General features: G+C 44.5%; 1 protein-coding gene across 8 annotated transcripts in view; it reads right to left on the bottom strand.

Moving 5' to 3' along the window:
• Positions 1-21,389, bottom strand: part of LOC134207783 (ephrin type-A receptor 3) — a 270,055-nt gene that overhangs the window by 98,671 nt on the left and 149,995 nt on the right. For all 8 annotated transcript variants that reach the window (XM_062683685.1, XM_062683684.1, XM_062683683.1 and 5 more), the window contains exon 3: positions 9,956-10,035. In XM_062683685.1, coding sequence (XP_062539669.1) covers positions 9,956-10,035 — 80 coding nt within the window. The remainder of the gene's footprint in view (positions 1-9,955; positions 10,036-21,389) is intronic.

Raw genomic sequence — 21,389 nt, 5'->3', positions numbered from 1 at the left:
GTTAAAGGTATGTAACTGATTTAATATTGTATTGATATTGATTCGACAAACTCGAACAAAATCCATTCTTACGCCGTGCTTGGGCTGTTAACTAGTAAACGATGAATTTGTTCGGTGTTTGGTTGAAATTTAGTGCACACATAATCATTCTCCACGTGAACTACTAATAAAATATGTCAAAATAAACTTTATGTGTGGTCTCGAATTAGCAATTATTTAATTTATGTGTGGTTCTATATCGATTATATTAGGTTGGAGCTATTGCAAAAATTTATAACGGTGACACATATATCTTATATAGATATTTTTGGCAGTGTGGCATCGCACCCGAATTTGACTTTTTTCTAACATGTATGTAACTGACTTTTTGTCTTTCAAAAGTCTTCTACACTATGTTTTCTTAACCTTTATAAGGCAGTGGCAACTATATTTCCACCAACAAATTATATGTTTTTCTATTTATTAACAAGAGCTCTACTTATTATTTCACATGTAGTGGCTTTATTTGCTTCCTAGTAACACCTCAGATGAATTTGAGCCCTAAAAAAATTAAAATGTCAATTTGAGAACAGTTTTTTTACGAACAGATCGTATGTTTCGAGTGGAAGAAGAATTTTCAGTTATAATTCGTTAAAAAAAACAACAAAGATATATTTTTCCCGTTGGTATCAATTATTTTGAATCTCCTGTGTTAGATTATTACGTGATTAGCGTGAAAAAAAGCTTTGCCTTTCTGTATATATGGGTTTTGGATTTTTGACGAAATTGTGTTTTTTCCCAAATTTTTTTTTCACTTATGATGCATTTTCTGACTAGGACTCTTCACCAAAAAATGTAACGTACTTTGATTTGACTGGTTCTACGTAAAACCTAATTTTTAAAAATCTTTTTATATTTTTGTTGTTGCCTGTTTTCCCGCTTGCCGGGCAGTGACAACTATATTGCCACCAATGTTGTCCCGCTTCCCGGGCAGTGGCAACTATATTGCCACCAATGTTTTACCGCTTGGCGGGCAGTGGCAACTATATTGCCACCAATTTTTCAATATTTCTGAACTGTTTAATGTATAACAAACATACTTCTTCTTCTTCTTGGCATTACATCCCCACACTGGGACAAGGCCGCCTCGCAGCTTAGTGTTCATTAAGCACTTCCACAGTTTTTAACTGCGAGGTTTCTTAGCCAGGTTACCATTTTTGCATTCGTATATCATGAGGCTAGCACGATGATACTTTTATGCCCAGGGAAGTCGAGACTATTTCCAATCCGAAAATTGCCTAGACCGGCACCGGGAATCGAACCCAGCCACCCTCAGCATGGTCTTGCTTTGTAGCCGCGCGTCTTACCGCACGGCTAAGGAGGGCCCCTAACAAACATACATTTGAGTTTAATACCATGTCAACATTGTGTCCTATTATTGTTTTTGTTAATTTATTGTTTAGATTCGTCTGCCTTATAAAGGGTTAAACTATCAATAACATCAAGTAAAGTTTCATTTATCGGATTATTTTGAAGAAATATCGATTTTTTAAAAGGTAGATTTACCCTCAGTTAAATGTTCAATGCACAGTTTTTGGTGTTTTTTGGTTCCATTTTACATGTCGTTGAAGTTGCTCTACTTTTGGTAAAAAGTATTCGGAATACTATCAACCCAAAAGCAATGTTCTAATAAAGAAAAGAATGCCATGAAAAGAGATAACATTAATATCGTACATCGTAATATTCAGATTACGTGCTTCATGGCATGACAAAGATTATCTTGATTTCAATGTTGAGTCATCACATTTTCATTAATTATGACATCCAAATTGGAAACACCTCACAGTTGCGATGCTCTCCTGCATTATGATAAGCGAGCTTGCTTTCGTACGATTGATAATTTATAATGTTGCTTCTAATCTATCTATTTTTTGATTGTTGCGCATCGTAGACAAACATTGATGTATCCCTCGTCATCCTTTCGAAAAAACCGAAGACTGCGTATATAAAGATTCGTTCCCAATGTAGAACAGTTCTAAGGAATATACTTTTCTACACATGTTGAATAAAATCTACATTTTTACCATGCTGATTCAAAAATATTATATCAATTTCAGAGGAATTTTATTTTCTTATGATAAATAAGTTAAAATGGATAAAATACGAACATTTCATCAAAAAAAAGCCTGAAAATAGAAGTTTACTCTACAAATAAATCAAATTAGATTTCATCAAATATAAATTGGTTAGTAACAGCATAGGAGAGACCTTCTTTTGGATGCAATCCGTTATTTTTAAAAACAATGCAAAAAATTAATGATAGAAAAATAAATATCATTAAACTTTGGCTACAGATCTTGCTCTTTGTAGTCTTGGAAAAAAGTGTTATAATTTTCTGATCATATGGTATTTGTTTACACTTGAAAATGACAGAACGATGTTCCCGTTCCCAATTATAACAGCTTTGGCTCATCAAAAGGGGGTCAACTTTTGGATTGGATTTTGTTCGAAGATCCACTTATGTTATGTGATAAAAGTGACAAGCAGGGGATTTCTTCGCAGTTTATCATTTTAAAATGCAAGTTTGCATTGTTTTCTATCGTTCTGAGGGTATAAACCACAAAGAAATATGCCATTTGTCACTTTTATTTAAAAGAGGGGAAGTCGACGAAGAGAATCCTATCTTGCGACATTCGCCCTTATTCCAGATAGAGCTTGATATATTGAATAGAGCTAGTTTAAATTTTTTTTTCAATTTAATTTTTGGTGTCTTTTCTGTAAAGTGTCTCCCGAACAAATATGTATGGGAAAATGAAATTTGGCTAGACTTTTTTGGGAAAGATTCGAAAAGATCTGGTATTATGTATTAAAATCTATTTTTTTGGTCTACTTTCCGGTGGTTAGTGTGGTGAATTGGACATAGATGCGCCAAAGCGGGAAATTGACTGGTGCAATGTTAGAATGAGGACGCTGTCTTTGTGCTAGATCCTAGGGCTTGCGCTTGCGGAAGCCCTTGGATAACATAAATTATGTCGGATAACCATTTTAACCTCAAAATGAATTCAAAGTTTCAAAATTACTCTGTGGTGAAGTTTTGAACGCAATCTCAGGTTTTGTCCGGGATTTGTATGCGGGCCCGCCACTGTACGGTGTGTAGGTAATTAATTTGTTCTGCTTTGTGTGGCAGAATCATAGTTAGTTAAAATCATTGTGTAAAAAAATGGCACGGTCGCATCGCTTATCAGAGTGAATCCAGATCCAACGATGCCTACCGACTAACTGATAATCCTTCCTGTGATTTTTGTGGATACGCAGAGATAAACACGGTCTTATCGGTCGTTTTCTTACCCTGCCTACTAATATCCCTTCCTAACTGACAAGGACGTGCCCGAGGGATTTAAACTAGACCTGTGCGCCGATTGAAATTTTTCCGGCGGCGGCGTGATAGATCATTTTCAGCCAGCTGCGGCGGCGTGGCGCCGTCACGCCGTTGATGATCGGCGACGACGGCGCGGCAAAAGTTTCTCCAGGATTTCGTCCAAAAGTTCATTCAGGATTTCGTCCAAAGGTCCCTCAGGATTTTGTCCGGATGTTCTGCGAGGATGTCGTCAAGAAGTTCGTTCAGGATGTCGTTCAAAACTACCTCCAGGATTTCGTCTGGAAGTTCCTCCAGGATGTCGTCCGAAGGTTCCTCAGGGTTTCGCCCGGAAGTTCCTCCATGATTTCGTCCATCCTGGAGAAACGATTTTGTCCGAAGGTTTTTCAGGATTCCGTCTGAAAGTTCCTCTAAGATTTTGCTCCCGGATCTCGCCCGGAATTTCCTCTTGGATTTCGTCCGAAGGTTCCTAAGGATTTCGTCCGGAAGTTCATCCAGGAATTCCTCCAAGACTCTGTCAGGAAATTCTTCCAGGATATCGTCAGAAAGTTTCTCCAGGATTTCGTCTGGAACTTTCGCAGGATTTCGTCCGGAAGTTCATCCAGGAATTCCTCCAGGACTCCATCGGGAAGTTCTTCCAGGATTTCGTTCGAAAGTTTCGTTTCTCCAGTATTTTGCCCGAAGGTTCCTCAGGATTTCGTCTGGAATTTCCTCCAGGATTTCATCCGATGGTTTCTCAGGATTTCGTCCGGAAGTTTCTCGAGGATTTCGTCCAGAAGAACCTCGAGGATTTCGTCCAGGATGTCGTCCAGAATTACCTCCAGGATTTCGTCCGAAAGTTCCTCCAGGATGTTATCCGTAAGTTCCTCAGGGTTTTGCCCGGAATTTCCTCCAGGATTTCGTACGGAAGTCGGATTTTGTCCGAAGGTTCCTAAGGATTTCGTCTGGAGGTTCCTCCAAGATTTTGAACAGAAGTTCCTCCAGGATTTCGTCTGGAAGTTCCTCCCGGATTTCGCCCGGAATTTCATCCTGGATTTCGTCCGTAGGTTCCTCAGGATTTCGTCCGGAAGTTCACCCAGGAATTCCTCCAGGGTTCCGTCGAGAAGTTCTTACAGGATTTCGTCCAAAAGTTTCTCCAAGATTTTGCCGGAAGTTCCTCCAGGATTTCGTCTGTAAGTTCCTCTCGGATTTCGACCGGAATTTCCTCCTGGATTTCATCCGAAGGTTCCTCAGGATTCCGTTCGGAACTTCCTCGAGGATTTTGTCAAGAAGTTCGTCCAGGATGTCGTCCAGGATATCGTCCAGAACTACCTCCAGGATTTCGTCTGGAAGTTCCTCCAGGATGTCGTCCGAAGGTTCCTCAGGGCTTCGCCAGGAAGTTCCACCAGTATTTCGTCCGGAAGTTTCTCCATGATTTTGTCCGAAGGTTCCTCAGGATTTCGGCTGGAGGTTCCTACAAGATTTTGACCGAAAGTTTCTCTAGGATTTCGTCTGGAAGTTACTAACGGATTTCGCCCAAAATTTCCTCCTGGATTTCGTCCGGAAGTTCCTGCAGGATTTTATCCGAAGGTACCTCAGGATTTCTTCCGGAAATTCATACAGGAATTCCTTCAGGATTCCGTCCGAAAGTTCTTCCAGAATATCGTCCGAAAGTTACCCAGGATTTCGTTCGCAAGTTTCTCCAGGATTATGTCCGAAGGTTCTTTAGGATTTCGTCTGAAAGATCATTCAAGATTTCCAAGGAATTCCTCCAGGATTTCGTCAGGAAGATTCTCCAGAATATCCTATGAAATTTCCTCCCAGATTTCGCCCGGAATTTCTTCCTGGATTTCGTCTGAAGGTCTCAGGATTTCATCCGGAAGTTCCACGAGGATTTCGTCAGAAGTTTGTCAAGAAGTTCCTCGAGGATTTCGTCAAGAAGTTCGTCAAGAGTTCCTCGAGGATTTCGTCAAGAAGTTCCTCGAGAATTTCGTCAAGAAGTTCGTGCAGAATGTCGTCTAGAACTACCTCCAGGATTTCGTCCGGAAGTTCCTACCGGAATTCGCCCGGAATTTTCTCCTGGATTTCGTCCGGAAGTACCTCTAGGATTTCGTCCGAATGTTTCTCAGGATTTCATCTGGAAGTTCATCCAGGGATTTCTCCCGGAATTTCATTCTGGATTTCGTCCAAAAGTTCATCCAGGATTTCTAACAGAAGTTTCTTCAGGATTTCATCCGGAAGTTTCTCCAGTATTTTGTCCGAAGGTTCCTCAGGATTTCGTCTGGAAGTTCCTCCAGGATTTTGCCCGGAAGTTCCTCCAGGATTTCATCTGGAAGATCCTCCCGGATTTCGCCCGAAATTTTCTCCTGAATTTCGTCCGGAAGCTCCTCCAGGAATATGTCCGAAGATTCCTGAAGATTACGTCCGGAAGTTCATCCAGGAATTCCTCCAGGATTTCGTCAGGAAGATTCTCCAGAATATCCTATGAAATTTTCTTCCAAATTTCGCCCGGAACTTCCTCCTGGATTTTGGCTGAAGATTCCTCAGGATTTCGTCCGGAAGTTCCTCGAGGATTTCGTCAAGAAGTTCGTCCAGAAGTTCCTCGAGGATTTCGTCAAGAAGTTCGTCCAGAAATTCCTCGAGGATTTCGTCAAGAAGATCGTCCAGGATGTCGTTCAGAACTACCTCCAGTGGTTTGGAAGTTCCTCCAGGATATCGTCCGAAGGTTCCTCAGGGTTTCGCCCGGAAGTTCCTCCAGGATTTCGTCCGAAGGTTCTTCAGGATTCCGTCTGGAAGTACCTCCAAGATTTGTCAGGAAGTTCCTCCAGGATTTCATCTGGAAGTTGCTCCCGGATTTCGCTCGGAATTTCATCTAGGATTTCGTCCGAAGGTTTCTCAGGATTTCGTCCGGAAGTTCATCCAGGAATTCCTCCAGAACTCCATCGGGAAGTTCTTCCAGGATTTCGTTCGAAAATTTAAGCGCCAATCAATCTAATGCGTGATGCAAAACTTCACGTTACAAAAGTTTGCCCGGTTCAAGCTCTGTGGCAAGCCGTGGGAACGCACAGAAAAATCATGGGAGCCAATCATAACTCAGCGACGCGACTAAAATTCATTACGACTTTATTGAATCAAAAAAAAAACAATCAAATACGTTAACACAATCTATTGCTCACTAGCAAGTCCATTACAATTTAATTTCTAAACGGCCGTAAATTGTGAGCTAATTCTGCTTATCACTAACTTCAACACACGCGCAGTTACAAAATGTCAGTAGTGTGCACACATTTTCTTCACTTATCTTCTTTCTCAGCCAAGCCAAGTCCCACGTCGCTGGTTGGGAACCGCTGAAGAATTTCACGTGAACTCCGACTAAAACCGACCACCGTTGTTGGTGCTGTGGCAGATAGATGAGCTTTACTGATTAACTCTTGTTTAGTTGGACTAAATAACTCTTGTTTGGTTGGACTATTTGCGTTGCAGAGCCTATCAACTACAGGAGGGGATATTAAACTCTTTAGAAAATTATTTTATTTGCATTGAAAAAATGCAGCCTCGCATTGTGTATTGCGAGGCGATTTACCAGACGAAGCAGCTGCAGCCGCAAAAGCCCTTATATTCTGCAACCGAGCCCGCGCACCTTTAATCAAAGGCCGGGATAGTGCCAAGCGACCGGATGGATGGGCTGGGCAGTCAACTTGGTATTCGACCTCGTCGCAGTCGCGACCTCGCAGTCGTCGGTCTGGCAATGATGTCTGTCTCGGTGGGGCTTTGCTCCGTTGCTCGCCGGTTGGCTTTGGGATGGGATAGGGAGCTTGCACTGCTTAGAGGTCCTAACCGTCCCTACTTTTATACTTGCGCGGGGATAGCAGATCGTTTGTACCTAGCGCAAAGGACTCTGATTGGTGTGGTATGATTAACATTGAGTTATTTCTGATCGGTTTGGGAAAATAACCAATCGGATTGTCTGAGCCGTGATTGGATCATTACAAAGTTCACCCAGAAATTCCTACAGGACTCCGCCGGGAAGTTGTTCCAAAATTTCGTCCGAAAATTTTTCAAGGATTTCATCCGGAAGTTTCTCCAGGATTTTGTTCAAAGGTTCCTCAGGATTTCGTCAGGAAGTTCCTCCAAGATTTTGTCCGGAAGTTCCTCCAGGATTTCGTCTGTAAGTTTCTCCCGGATTTCACTCGGAATTTCCTCCTGGATTTCGTCCGAAAGTTCATCCAGGAATTCCTCCAAGACTCCGTCGGGAAGTTCTCCCAGGATTTCGTCCGAAAGTTTCTCCAGGATTTCCTCCAAAAATTTCTCCAGGATTTTGTCCGAAGGTTCTTAAGGATATCGTCTGGAAGTTCTTCCAAGATTTTGCCCGGAAGTTCCTCCAGGATTTCGTCTGGAAGTTCCTCCCGAATCCAACCCGAAGGTTCCTCAGGATTTCGTCCGGAAGTTCCTCCAGGACTTCGTCCGAAGGTACCACAGGATTTCGTCCGGAAGTTCATCCAGGATTTTGTCTGAATGTTCCTCCTGGATTTCGCCTTGTATTTCCTCCTATATTTCGTCCGAAGGTTCCTCAGGGTTTCGCCCGGAAGTTCCTCCAGGATTTCGTCAGGAAGTTTCTCCAGGATGGATTTTGTCCGAAGGTTCCTCAGGATTCCGTTTGGAAGTTCTTCCAAGATATTGTCCGAAGTTCCTCCAGAATTTCGTCCTAAGGTTCCTCCAGAATTTCGTCCTAAGGTTCCTCAGGATTTCGTCCGGAAGTTCATCCAGGAATTCCACTAAGATTCCGTCCGAAAGGATTTCGTCCGGATATTCCTCCAAGATGTCGTCCAGAAGTTCCTCCAGGATTTCGTCCGGAACTTCCTGCAGGGTTTCGTCTGAAAGTTTCTTCAGAATTTCTTCCAAAAATTCCTCCAGAAGTTCCTTTAAGAATTTCTCTTCAAGTACTTCTAAGAATTTTCCCTGAAATCCCACAAAATTTCTATCAAAATGTCTCCAGGAAGTTTCTTTAAGAATTGTCTCGGTAGTTTCTCGAGGAATTCCTTCGTAAGTTTTTCAGAGAGTTCGTCTGGAAGCCCCTCAGGTAATTCCTTCGTAAATTCCTGCAGGAATTGTACCGGAAGTTCCTGGAATAATTCTTCCAAAATCCTTTAAAAATTCATTTGGGGGTCAGATTTGCCATAGAAGCTATTACGAAATTTCACCATGAATTCCTTCAGAAACTTACCTACGTTTATTTAGCGGATATTCCTCTAGAATGTCCACCAGATTTTCCTCAAGAAATTTCTCCTGCAATTCTCCCTGGAAGTCCCCCATGAATTCGTTCACGAACTCTTCATAAGTTACTACGAGAACTCTCCAGAAATTTCAATTGAACTCCTTTTGAATCTCACATAGAAATTCTAATGCAACTCCCTCCCACTCCCGGGAATTCTTCCGGAAATATCTCTGGGAGTTTTTCTATGTATACTTATGGAAATTCAATTGCAATTTCCTCCAGAAAATAATCCAGAAATTCCTCCAGGTATTTTCCAAAACGTTCCTCCAAGAAGCCCCAGGAGAATAGTTTTGGAATTCTTCAGTAATACCTTCAGAAATTCCTCTGGAATGCACACGAAAATTCCTCTGGAAATTATATATTTGAAGTTCTCCCGGCAACCCTTACTGAAAATCCCCCAAAAATTCCTTAAGGAATACTCCTAAAAACCCTCCTCCCAATTTAGGCACACATTTACATCCCCACTGCAGGTACTATCCCAAGGAACTTAAACTGTGCTAGACTAGAGCTGCAAGTCTTCGTATATACAAGTACAAGGTATGGCAAAAAAACTGGTATAGGTAAATTTCGGAAACGTTCTATAAGCATTACAAAAGCAGTTTCCGTAGGAAACGATGGTTGTATTTTCGTTTAAGATATAAAAAATATTGGAGAAACGTTCACAGAAGTTTCCAGACAAATTTCAGCAATGAGCTAATGAAGAAAGAGTTTCTGAAGAAACTTAAGCAAGAATTTTGGTACTAATTTCTGAAAAAAACCTTAAAATTATCAGATCCCGATAAAATGATGTTTTGTAGGAATTCAGGCAGGACTTCAAAAAATCTCAACATGAATCCCAGGAAACTGTCATCAAAACTCAGGGAAATTTCTGCAAGAATTAATAAAAGAATTCTCGCAAGTAAATCCTTAATCACTCTCTAAGTGGTTTCCGGTGGGATTCCCGGAGGAACCATTGCAAGAACCTCATCTTCAATCAACTGCAACAATAAAAAGTCAATTGCATGACATTGGTGCAAGTCAAATCACGGAAAATTGAGCTCGTACTATTGAGCTTGGATTCAAATGCCTTCACTACACATATCTTCAAGAAACATTTATTCATCATCGCAACTAAAATAGCAACTTAAAATATTTTACATCAAGCCATTCAAGGAACCGTAGAAGTTCACAAAGTCGCACCGAGCTGTCCTACTCATCTATGGTGCGAGGCACGATCATTCAATGCAATGGTCCCCAGGATACATGATAATCGAATATTTTTCCTTTCACAACAATCTCCGGTCACTCATAATTCCAAACCTCCCGTCTACACTTCGGACTGGATCCGTCCGTAACTTGCTACTTACCCCGGGCGTCTGCGCTTGCGGTCCATACGGGTACCGGGTCCACTCCAGCGTAGCTTCCTTTGTGGTATCCAGAAGGACAACTGCAAATGAAACAGGGGGAGAAAAAACGAACACATCATCAGCATCATTAGGATGGAGTGAAACTAGGACACATGGCCCCAGTGCTGCACTGTGGAATAGATGAACAGTTGGGCCTCGTTTAACACGATGAATATTATGAATTTAATTTCTTTAAAAGTATTTACGAATGTCTGTACAAAAAAATGATTTCCAGTTGTAAGTAACTTGCTACTAAGACATGTTCGAAGCAGTTGGTTCATTATTTGAAATCACTTCAACATCCCCACCGACGTTTCAAACAATAGAAACCCGCGTTATGGGACACGCGACTGTACGAACGCACTATCCCCGATGAAATGTGCAAACCAAATGCAACTACTGATTAAACCAAAACTAATTAGAAACTTCTGTCCTCTGCACTCGGTCGCTGTCGCTGATGTCTCCCGCCGTGTGCGTATCATCTCGATTACGTTACGAACCGGAGCGGTTGCTGCTGGTGCTGCTGCTGCTGGTTCGGTTGCATCATCCCGCAGCGTGCACGGGAATGCTCGGAAGCCATCCACGAAACTTTCCGTCGTTGCAAGAATGTATAAGAGCGCGTCGTTGTGGTTGCTGATAATGAATTCAAATGCTTTCGCAGAAAGCTCCACACCAACAGATTAGCACAGCGAGATAGCCAACAAGCGATAGCGAATTACTTTCTAATTTTGATGCAACTAACGACGTTGAAACTCTCGGATGGAAGTGCATTGAGGATTGAAGCGGCACTCAAGGGTCGACCCCATTTCCTCACATTATTGTACGCCATGAAGAGCGCTTGCTTAGACAATTGAAAACATATTTCGAAAACCGTGAACCGTGTCTTCCCGATCGAACGAAATCCGATGACTTTCTTTTCCGGCCTGGCGATGAAGAAGGAGGCACACGCTTCATTGACGACACTCCATTAAAATCTCGTTCTGCCCGAAAATTCCAGTCAACCGAAAGAAAATCGTTCCTCCCAACAACATCAACAACAACGCCGGCCTACCCAAAAGAGGAGGAACGAGTGCATCATGCATGTTTTACGATTCCGATTCAATTTACATACTGATTCTCATATCGGTGCCAAAAAGCACTCCCCCGCCCACCATTACCCCATTGTGTCAAAATCCACCCGACTCCCCTCCTTTCATGGAGGCAATCCTGTTAAGTATCAGAACCGAAAAAGGTGCATGTGAATTGCGGGGAGAGTAGATGCCATCAGCAGCAGCAGCACGGAAATTGATTACTGCTTGCCCGGGCTCGGATGGAGCAGGGCGGAGGTGGAACCGTTGCTTGCATCATAAAATTATTAATTGCTCTTGCTCAGTGACGGGAAATGTCATATCGATGTCATGGGACTAACTTGCTAATAACTATTCTCACAAGTCATTTTCAATTATGTTTTTCTTTTAAACATGTAGCCCTCAAAGGACCCGAAAACTTTTTCTTACAGCTAATTTCTCTAAACATGATATTGGTGGCGTGAGAGCCGAATTAGTGTCAAATGAAATTAATGTCATGACATTCCGTGACATTTTTTTAATCTCGCCCTCATGGCTCACACTTTGTGTTTAGAACAATGATCTGTTTGACAAACTTCTAGGACCCTTTGAGTACTACATGTTAATCAAAAAATTCGAATTGTAAATGACTTTTGGAAAAAGTTATTAGAAAATTAGTAATAGCAATGCCATGACATTTTTTTGACATTTCCCATCACTGCTCTTGCTTTATATCACCACTATTATAGGCATCAGCATGATGCTTACTTCGAACACAGAAACGGGGCTCGGTCGCTCGCTCGGTACAATAATAATGAACTTCGAACCCCCTCTTCCCTTTCCGGGAGGGGTGCTGGTGATGGTGGCGACGACTTCGAAGACGACGACGATGTGGGATGATGTTCATTTTTTTTTTCTCCTGTTTAATTTTGGAGATCGTTTATTGATTACGCTGGTGCCATTTGGTGCAAAGGTACTTACGTCTCCGGGTGAAGAGACTGCCGAAAAAGTGCTTGGCTGAGCTCGTTGACTACCCATTGTTTGGATGTTTGGCATGACGGTGGAGCATCCGGTGTGTTCCGACCTGGGAGATGGATCAAGCAAGGGAGGTCTCCCACTTGGCGCTTCAAATAGGGGGAGTCAAGGAAATGAGGCGTACGATTTTTGGGTGTTGTTGGGTACAACAATGGGTGGATGTTAGGAATTAAGGTCGGTTGTAAAAAAATATATCTACATGGATTTTGGGTCATGCATGAAATGAAAATATTGAAAATACACTAAAATACAAAAAATTATATAAGCGTGAATTGTTAAGAACTGTCATGAGTTTGTATGACCCACTTGGATTGCTTACCACATACGTGATCGAAGCAAAACTAATTAGATAGCCAAGGTCTTTGGAGAATAAATTGTGGGTAGGATGAATATAGATGATGCATTATTCAAGCAACTGGAAGCAACGAGAACTGAACGACATCAGACTCCCGAGACCATATTTCACAAGGCATTTTCTGAAGAGATAACAGCGTTGCAAAACACAAAAACTTCGGGAGCCGCGCTGGGATTCTGAGATTCCGATCGAGAATCAGTTCGGGAACTGAATGAGATTCCAATCGGAAATTCGATGGAATTCGGAATTAGGAATCTGGTGGAATTCGGATCGAGAATGAGAAGATTCAGCTTAGAAAACCAAAGGAATTCCACAAATAAATCCGAAAAGTTTCTACTCGGAAAACCGAAATGTTTCTAGTCGGAAACTGAAATGTTTCTACTCGGGAAACCAAAATGTTTCTACTTGGAAAACCGAAATGTTTCTACTCGCAAAACCGCAACGTTTATTCTCGGAAAACCGAAATGTTTCTACTCGGCAAACCGAAATGTTTCTACTCGGAAAACCGAAATGTTTCTACTCGGAAAACCAAAATGTTTCGTCCCGGAAAACCGAAATATTTCTACTCGGAAAACCAAAATGTTTCTACTCGGAAAACCGAAATGTTTCTACTCGGAAAACCGAAATGTTTCCACTCGGAAAACCAGAATGTTTCTACTCAAAAAACCGAAAGGGCCGAAAATCTCTTTAATAAAGATAAATAATAATAATAATGTTCCTAATTTGACAATCCGAAGCGATTCCGTTCGGAAATCCGAAGCGATTCCGTTCGGAAATCCGAAGCGATTCCGTTCGGAAATCCGAAGCGATTCCGTTCGGAAATCCGAAGCGATTCCGTTCGGAAATCCGAAATGTTTCTACTCGGAAAACCGAAATGTTTCTACCCGGGAAACCGAAATGTTCTACTCGGAAAACCGAAATATTTCTAAACGGAAAACTAAAATGTTTCTACTCGGAAAACCAAAATGTTCCTACTCACTCGGAAAACCAAAATGTTTCTACCCGGGAAACCGAAATGTTTCTACTCGGAAAACCGAAATGTTTCTACTCGGAAAACCAAAATGTTTCTACTCGGAAAACCAAAATGTTTCGTCCCGGAAAACCGAAATATTTCTACTCGGAAAACCAAAATGTTTCTACTCGGAAAACCGAAATGTTTCTACTCGGAAAACCGAAATGTTTCTACTCGGAAAACCGAAAGGGCCGAAAATCTCTTTAATAAAGATAAATAATAATAATAATGTTCCTATTTTGGCAATCCGAAGCGATTCCGTTCGGAAATCCGAAGCGATTCCGTTCGGAAATCCGAAGCGATTCCGTTCGGAAAACCGAAATGTTTCTACTCGGCAAACCGAAATGTTTCTACTCGGAAAACCGAAATGTTTCTACCCGGGAAACCGAAATGTTCTACTCGGAAAACCGAAATATTTCTAAACGGAAAACTAAAATGTTTCTACTCGGAAAACCGAAATGTTTCTACTCGGAAAACCAAAATGTTTCTACTCGGAAAACCGAAATGTTTCTACTCGGAAAACCGGAAAAGGGAATCCGCTCGGAAATCCGAAGGGATTCCGCTCGGAAATCCGAAGGGATTCCGCTCGGAAATCCGAAGGGATTCCGCTCGGAAATCCGAAGGGATTCCGCTCGGAAATCCGAAGGGATTCCGCTCGGAAATCCGAAGGGATTCCGCTCGGAAATCCGAAGGGATTTCGTTCGAAAATCCGAACGGATTCCGTTCGGAAATCCGAAGCGATTCCGCTCGGAAATCCGAAGCGATTCCGCTCGGAAATCCGAAGCGATTCCGCTCGGAAATCCGAAGCGATTCCGCTCGGAAATCCGAAGCGATTCCGCTCGGAAATCCGAAGCGATTCCGCTCGGAAATCCGAAGGGATTCCGCTCGGAAATCCGAAGGGATTCCGCTCGGAAATCCGAAGGGATTCCGCTCGGAAATCCGAAGCGATTCCGCTCGGAAATCCGAAGCGATTCCGCTCGGAAATCCGAAGCGATTCCGCTCGGAAATCCGAAGGGATTCCGCTCGGAAATCCGAAGGGATTCCGCTCGGAAATTCGAAGGGATTCCGCTCGGAAATTCGAAGGGATTCCGCTCGGAAATCGAAGGATTCCGCTCGGAAATCGAAGGATTCCGCTCGAAATCGAAGGATTCCGCTCGGAAATCGAAGGATTCCGCTCGAAATCGAAGGATTCCGCTCGGAAATCGAAGGATTCCGCTCGAAATCGAAGGATTCCGCTCGGAAATCGAAGGATTCCGCTCGGAAATCGAAGGATTCCGCTCGGAAATCGAAGGATTCCGCTCAAATCGAAGGATTCCGCTCGGAAATCGAAGGATTCCGCTCGGAAATCGAAGGATTCCGCTCGGAAATCGAAGGATTCCGCTCGGAAATCGAAGGATTCCGCTCGAAATCGAAGGATTCCGCTCGGAAATCGAAGGATTCCGCTCGGAAATCCGAAGGATTCCGCTCGGAAATCGAAGGATTCCGCTCGGAAATCGAAGGATTCCGCTCGGAAATCGAAGGATTCCGCTCGGAAATCGAAGGATTCCGCTCGGAAATCGAAGGATTCCGCTCGGAAATCGAAGGATTCCGCTCGGAAATCCGAAGGATTCCGCTCGGAAATCGAAGGATTCGCTCGGAAATCCGAAGGATTCCGCTCGAAATCCGAAGGATTCCGCTCGGAAATCGAAGGATTCCGCTCGAAATCGAAGGATTCCGCTCGGAAATCGAAGGGATTCCGCTCGGAAAATCGAAGGATTCCGCTCGGAAATCGAAGAGTTCGCTCGAAATCCGAAGGATTCCGCTCGGAAATCGAAGAGTTCCGCTCGGAAATCGAAGGATTCCGCTCGAAATCGAAGGATTCCGCTCGGAAATCGAAGGATTCCGCTCGGAAATCGAAGGATTCCGCTCGAAATCCGAAGGAGTTCGCTCGAAATCGAAGGATTCCGCTCGGAAATCCAAAGGGATTCCGCTCGGAAATCCAAAGGGATTCCGCTCGGAAATCCAAAGGGATTCCGCTCGGAAATCCGAAGGGATTCCGCTCGGAAACCCAAAGGGCCTCCGCCCGGAAACCCAAACGGATTTCGCTCGGAAATCCAAAGGGATTCCGCTCGGAAATCCAAAGGGATTCCGCTCGGAAATCGAAGGATTCCGCTCGGAAATCGAAGGATTCCGCTCGAAATCGAAGGATTCCGCTCGGAAATCGAAGGATTCCGCTCGGAAATCGAAGGATTCCGCTCGGAAATCGAAGGATTCCGCTCGAAATCGAAGGGATTCCGCTCGGAAATCGAAGGATTCCGCTCAAATCGAAGGATTCCGCTCGGAAATCCAAAGGGATTCCGCTCGGAAATCCGAAGGGATTCCGCTCGGAAATCCAAAGGGATTCCGCTCGGAAATCCAAAGGGATTTCGCTCGGAAATCCAAAGGGATTCCGCTCGGAAATCCAAAGGGATTCCGCTCGGAAATCCGAAGGGATCCCGCTCGGAAATCCGAAGGGATTCCGCTCGGAAATCCAAAGGGATTCCGCTCGGAAATCCAAAGGGATTCCGCTCGGAAATCGAAGGATTCCGCTCGGAAATCGAAGGATTCCGCTCGGAAATCGAAGGATTCCGCTCGAAATCGAAGGATTCCGCTCGGAAATCGAAGGATTCCGCTCGGAAATCGAAGAGTTCCGCTCGGAAATCCGAAGGATTCCGCTCGAAATCGAAGGATTCCGCTCGGAAATCGAAGGGATTCCGCTCGAAATCGAAGGATTCCGCTCGGAAATCGAAGGATTCCGCTCGGAAATCGAAGAGTTCCGCTCGGAAATCGAAGGATTCCGCTCGGAAATCGAAGGATTCCGCTCGGAAATCGAAGGATTCCGCTCGAAATCGAAGGATTCCGCTCGGAAATCGAAGGATTCCGCTCGAAATCGAAGGATTCCGCTCGGAAATCGAAGGATTCCGCTCGGAAATCCGAAGGATTCCGCTCGGAAATCGAAGGATTCCGCTCGGAAATCCGAAGGATTCCGCTCGGAAATCGAAGGATTCCGCTCGAAATCCGAAGGATTCCGCTCGGAAATCGAAGGATTCCGCTCGAAATCGAAGGATTCCGCTCGGAAATCGAAGGATTCCGCTCGGAAATCGAAGGATTCCGCTCGGAAATCGAAGGATTCCGCTCGGAAATCGAAGGATTCCGCTCGGAAATCGAAGGATTCCGCTCGAAATCGAAGAGTTCCGCTCGGAAATCGAAGGATTCCGCTCGAAATCCGAAGGATTCCGCTCGGAAATCGAAGGATTCCGCTCGAAATCCGAAGGATTCCGCTCGGAAATCGAAGGATTCCGCTCGAAATCGAAGGATTCCGCTCGAAATCGAAGGATTCCGCTCGAAATCAAAGGATTCCGCTCGGAAATCAAAGGATTCCGCTCGAAATCAAAGGATTCCGCTCAAAATCCAAAGGATTCCGCTCCGGAAATCAAAGGATTCCGCTCGAAATCAAAGGATTCCGCTCGAAATCGAAGGATTCCGCTCGGAAATCGAAGGATTCCGCTCGTAAATCGAAGGATTCCGCTCGGAAATCCGAAGGATTCCGCTCGAAATCGAAGGATTCCGCTCGGAAATCCGAAGGATTCCGCTCGAAATCGAAGGATTCCGCTCGGAAATCCGAAGGATTCCGCTCGGAAATCGAAGGATTCCGCTCGGAAATCGAAGGATTCCGCTCGGAAATCGAAGGGATTCCGCTCGAAATCGAAGGATTCTGCTCGGAAATCGAAGGATTCTGCTCGAAATCGAAGGATTCCGCTCGGGAATCCGAAGGGATTCCGCTCGGGAATCCGAAGGGATTCCGCTCGGGAATCCGAAGGGATTCCGCTCGGGAATCCGAAGGGATTCCGCTCGGGAATCCGAAGGGATTCCGCTCGGGAATCCGAAGGGATTCCGCTCGGGAATCCGAAGGGATTCCGCTCGGAAATCCGAAGGGATTCCGCTCGGAAATCCGAAGGGATTCCGCTCGGAAATCCGCAAGGGATTCCGCTCGGAAATCCGAAGGAATTCCGCTCGGAAATCCGAAGGGATTCCGCTCGGAAATCCGAATGGATTCCGCTCGGAAATCCAAAGAGATTCCACTCGAAAATCCGAAGAGATTCCGCTCGGAAATTCAAAGGGATTCTGCTCGAAAATCCGCAAGGAATTCCGTTCGGAAATCCGCAAGGAATTCCGTTCGGAAATCCGCAAGGAATTCCGTTCGGAAATCCGCAAGGAATTCCGTTCGGAAATCCGCAAGGAATTCCGTTCGGAAATCCGCAAGGAATTCCGTTCGGAAATCCGCAAGGGATTCCATTCGGAAATCCGAAGGGATTCCATTCGGAAATCCGAAGGGATTCCATTCGGAAATCCGAAGGGATTCCATTCGGAAATCCGAAGGGATTCCATTCGGAAATCCGAAGGGATTCCATTCGGAAATCCGCAAGGGATTCCATTCGGAAATCCGAAGGGATTCCATTCGGAAATCCGAAGGGATTCCATTCGGAAATCCGAAGGGATTCCATTTGGAAATCCGAAGGATTCCACTCGAAATCCGCAAGGATTCCATTCGAAATCCGCAAGGATTCCATTCGAAATCCGCAAGGATTCCATTCGAAATCCGCAAAGGGATTCCATTCGAAATCCGCAAGGATTTCATTCGAAATCCGCAAGGGATTCCATTCGAAATCCGCAAGGATTCCATTCGAAATCCGCAAGGATTCCATTCGGAAATCCGCAAGGATTCCATTCAAAATCCGCAAGGATTCCATTCGAAATCCGCAAAGATTCCATTCGAAATCCGCAAGGGATTCCATTCGGAAATCGAAGGATTCCATTCGGAAATCGAAGGATTCCACTTGGAAATCCGAAGGGATTCCACTCGGAAATCCGAAGGGATTCCACTCGGAAATCCGAAGGGATTCCACTCGGAAATCCGAAGGGATTCCACTCGGAAATCCGAAGGGATTCCACTCGGAAATCCGAAGGGATTCCACTCGGAAATCCGAAGGGATTCCACTCGGAAATCCGAAGGGATTCCACTCGGAAATCCGAAAGGATTCCACTTGGAAATCCGAAAGGATTCCACTTGCAAATCCGAAGGTAATCCACTTGCAAATCCGAAGGAATTCCACTTGGAAATCCGAAGGAATTCCACTTGGAAATCCGAAGGATTCCATTCGAAATCCGCAAGGATTCCATTCGGAAATCCGCAAGGATTCCATTCGAAATCCGCAAGGATTCCATTCGAAATCCGCAAGGATTCCATTCGAAATCCGCAAGGGATTCCATTCGGAAATCCGCAAGGATTCCATTCGAAATCCGCAAGGATTCCATTCGGAAATCCGCAAGGATTCCATTCGAAATCCGCAAGGGATTCCATTCGGAAATCCGCAAGGGATTCCATTCGGAAATCCGCAAGGGATTCCATTCGGAAATCCGCAAGGGATTCCATTCGGAAATCCGCAAGGGATTCCATTCGGAAATCCGCAAGGGATTCCATTCGGAAATCCGCAAGGGATTCCATTCGGAAATCCGCAAGGGATTCCATTCGGAAATCCGCAAGGGATTCCATTCGGAAATCCGCAAGGGATTCCATTCGGAAATCCGCAAGGGATTCCATTCGGAAATCCGAAGGGATTCCATTCTGAAATCCGAAGGGATTACGCTCAAAAACCCGACGAGAATCCGACGGTTGGAAATCCCAAGTGAATCTGCTCGGAAATCCGAAGGGATTCCGCTCGGAAATCCGCAAGGGATTCCGCTCGGAAATCCGAAGATATTCCGCTCGGAAATCCGAAGATATTCCGCTCGGAAATCCAAAGGGATTCCGCTTGAAAATCCGAACGGATTTTCCTTAAAAATTAAAAGGCCATCTAAGAGGCCACAAAGTACGTCACGCTCCTAGGGAGGGGGAGTTCCGAGAAGCGTGACAGCTCATACAAAATTTATTGAGTTTTAATACAATAGGTGAGACGAAGGGGGGAGGGGGGTTGAAAATCGCCAATTTTTGCGTGATGTACTTTATGGATCTTCCCTAACCGGAGTACATGGAAAATGAAACACTGGAACACGACAGGATATATCCACCAGAAATATCTAGCTGAGGTCTGACTGCTTCAAGGACATGGAACAACGGGAAAGGTTCCGCTGCAAACAGACTCTTTGTTGGAGCGGCATAGGTCAACCGTCGGGGATTATGAAGATGAGAGAAGAATACAAGGGCAAGGGGTATCGAGAGAGCTACCACCGTCGGGGAACTTTCTGTCGGATTAGCCGCAGGGGACTAGGCCGAGTAAATCGTGACTTGTTAAAGTATCGGTTTCATTCAAAAGGATTAAGAATCTTAAAAATGAACGAAACTAATGTGCTTCGAATTTTCCTCACTGCAAACAGAAAAACAGTCAAATTTAAAAAATATTAATACCAAGCAATAAAAGTAAGACATATTTACATAAATAATGAGCCTTTTGGCAGTAAGAGTCCTCTATCAAAAAAGTCATAATTCTGAAGACTTATCTGGCAAAGAAAAAAAAACATCTTAAGCATAAAAATGACTCACAGGTGAAGCACTTTCCCCTTTGGTCGAGACTTATGTCATCCAACTCTCCTAAGGATCCATCATCAAATGGACCCAGTGTTGCAATTCGCAATCAAGCTTAGAGCCCGACATTCATCACACTCGGCTGCCCAATCCCCACACAAAGGGAGGGTGCCTTCTTCACCACCCCGGCCGAAGGAAAGGTTCTTTTGTGTTCTCGCTTATCTTTTCAATGTTCTGAAATGGACACACTTACAACTAAGGAGAAGGACACAGACCCATCATCGTCGCACATTGACACCACTCGAAAAGTCTTTCGGGTCCGTCGCCGTCGTCTGTCGGTCGGTTCGGTGATTTGTCGTCCAGTGTGAGGATGATACTCCACAAATCCACCGCAGTCGTTCCTGCGGGCGATCTGAACAAGAAACCGTAATTGCGGATTGCAATTAGTGGTCTGCTGAACGCTCGCAAATGCCCTCATCAACCACAAAGTAGTCAACGACGTCGTCGTCAGTCATCTACGAAATACGCTACCTCCCCCACCTTACGGAATGTTTCTTGTGCACTGGCAGGAAGGGGTTGGATGATCCACTTTTTAAAAACATAAGCCTTTCATTAGGCATAAGAGGGCTTTTTTTTCGGCCGGTGGTAAATCAAAAGAATTCCCGCATTTTGTTAAGATATTTCGCATCCCCATATTTCGTCAACCGGCTTCAAGTGTGGCTTCTTCCCAGCCCCCACTTTTGACGTCGGCAAGTAGCCCTTGGCTTTGTTGTTGATTCGTCCACCACAGTCGGGTTCAGTGACCTGCCTGCCCGTCATCGTAGTGGTTTCGACGACTTTTCGGGATCGGGGTTCGTTTTTCCCCATGAATTATGGCGACTTAAATTTCAATTACCCTTGAAAACGGTTGCTCCGAGTGGAAAAGAGCTGTGGAATACGAAAAAAAGCGAAAAAGCACACCCAGAAAAGTTCATTTGCTCCCCTTGCTCGTGGGATTCCTTCGTACCGACCCGTCATTCACTCTCTCTCTGTGGCCTGGCTCTCTCACGATATGTATATGAAGTGCATACATTGAAGTGAAGTGAATGACTCGAAAAAAAAACGTTTGCAAATAATTTTTAACAACCACTTGTTCTTCTAGGGATAACTCTCGCCGTAACCGCCCTCCCCCGTTTACGGGAACACATTTACACCGCCGTTCTGCAGCAATTCATACGCCGCCACTTAAAATGGCCCAGATTCGGGTCGCACATTGAGCCTTCCACCTATCCAGGTTCGTTCGGTGGCAACGATGAGCGGTTGGAGCTCTGGACCCACGTTGCCCCAACTCCACAGAGGTACACCCAACTCCCAGTGATGCAGTCAAAAAAAACATTTGATGTCTATTTTTGAGAGTCCGCTTCGGC

The sequence above is a fragment of the Armigeres subalbatus genome, chromosome 1, assembly GCF_024139115.2.
Source record: "Armigeres subalbatus isolate Guangzhou_Male chromosome 1, GZ_Asu_2, whole genome shotgun sequence".
In the NCBI taxonomy this organism is placed as follows: Eukaryota; Metazoa; Arthropoda; class Insecta; order Diptera; family Culicidae; genus Armigeres; species Armigeres subalbatus.
This window is presented reverse-complemented; position numbering and strand designations above follow the sequence as displayed.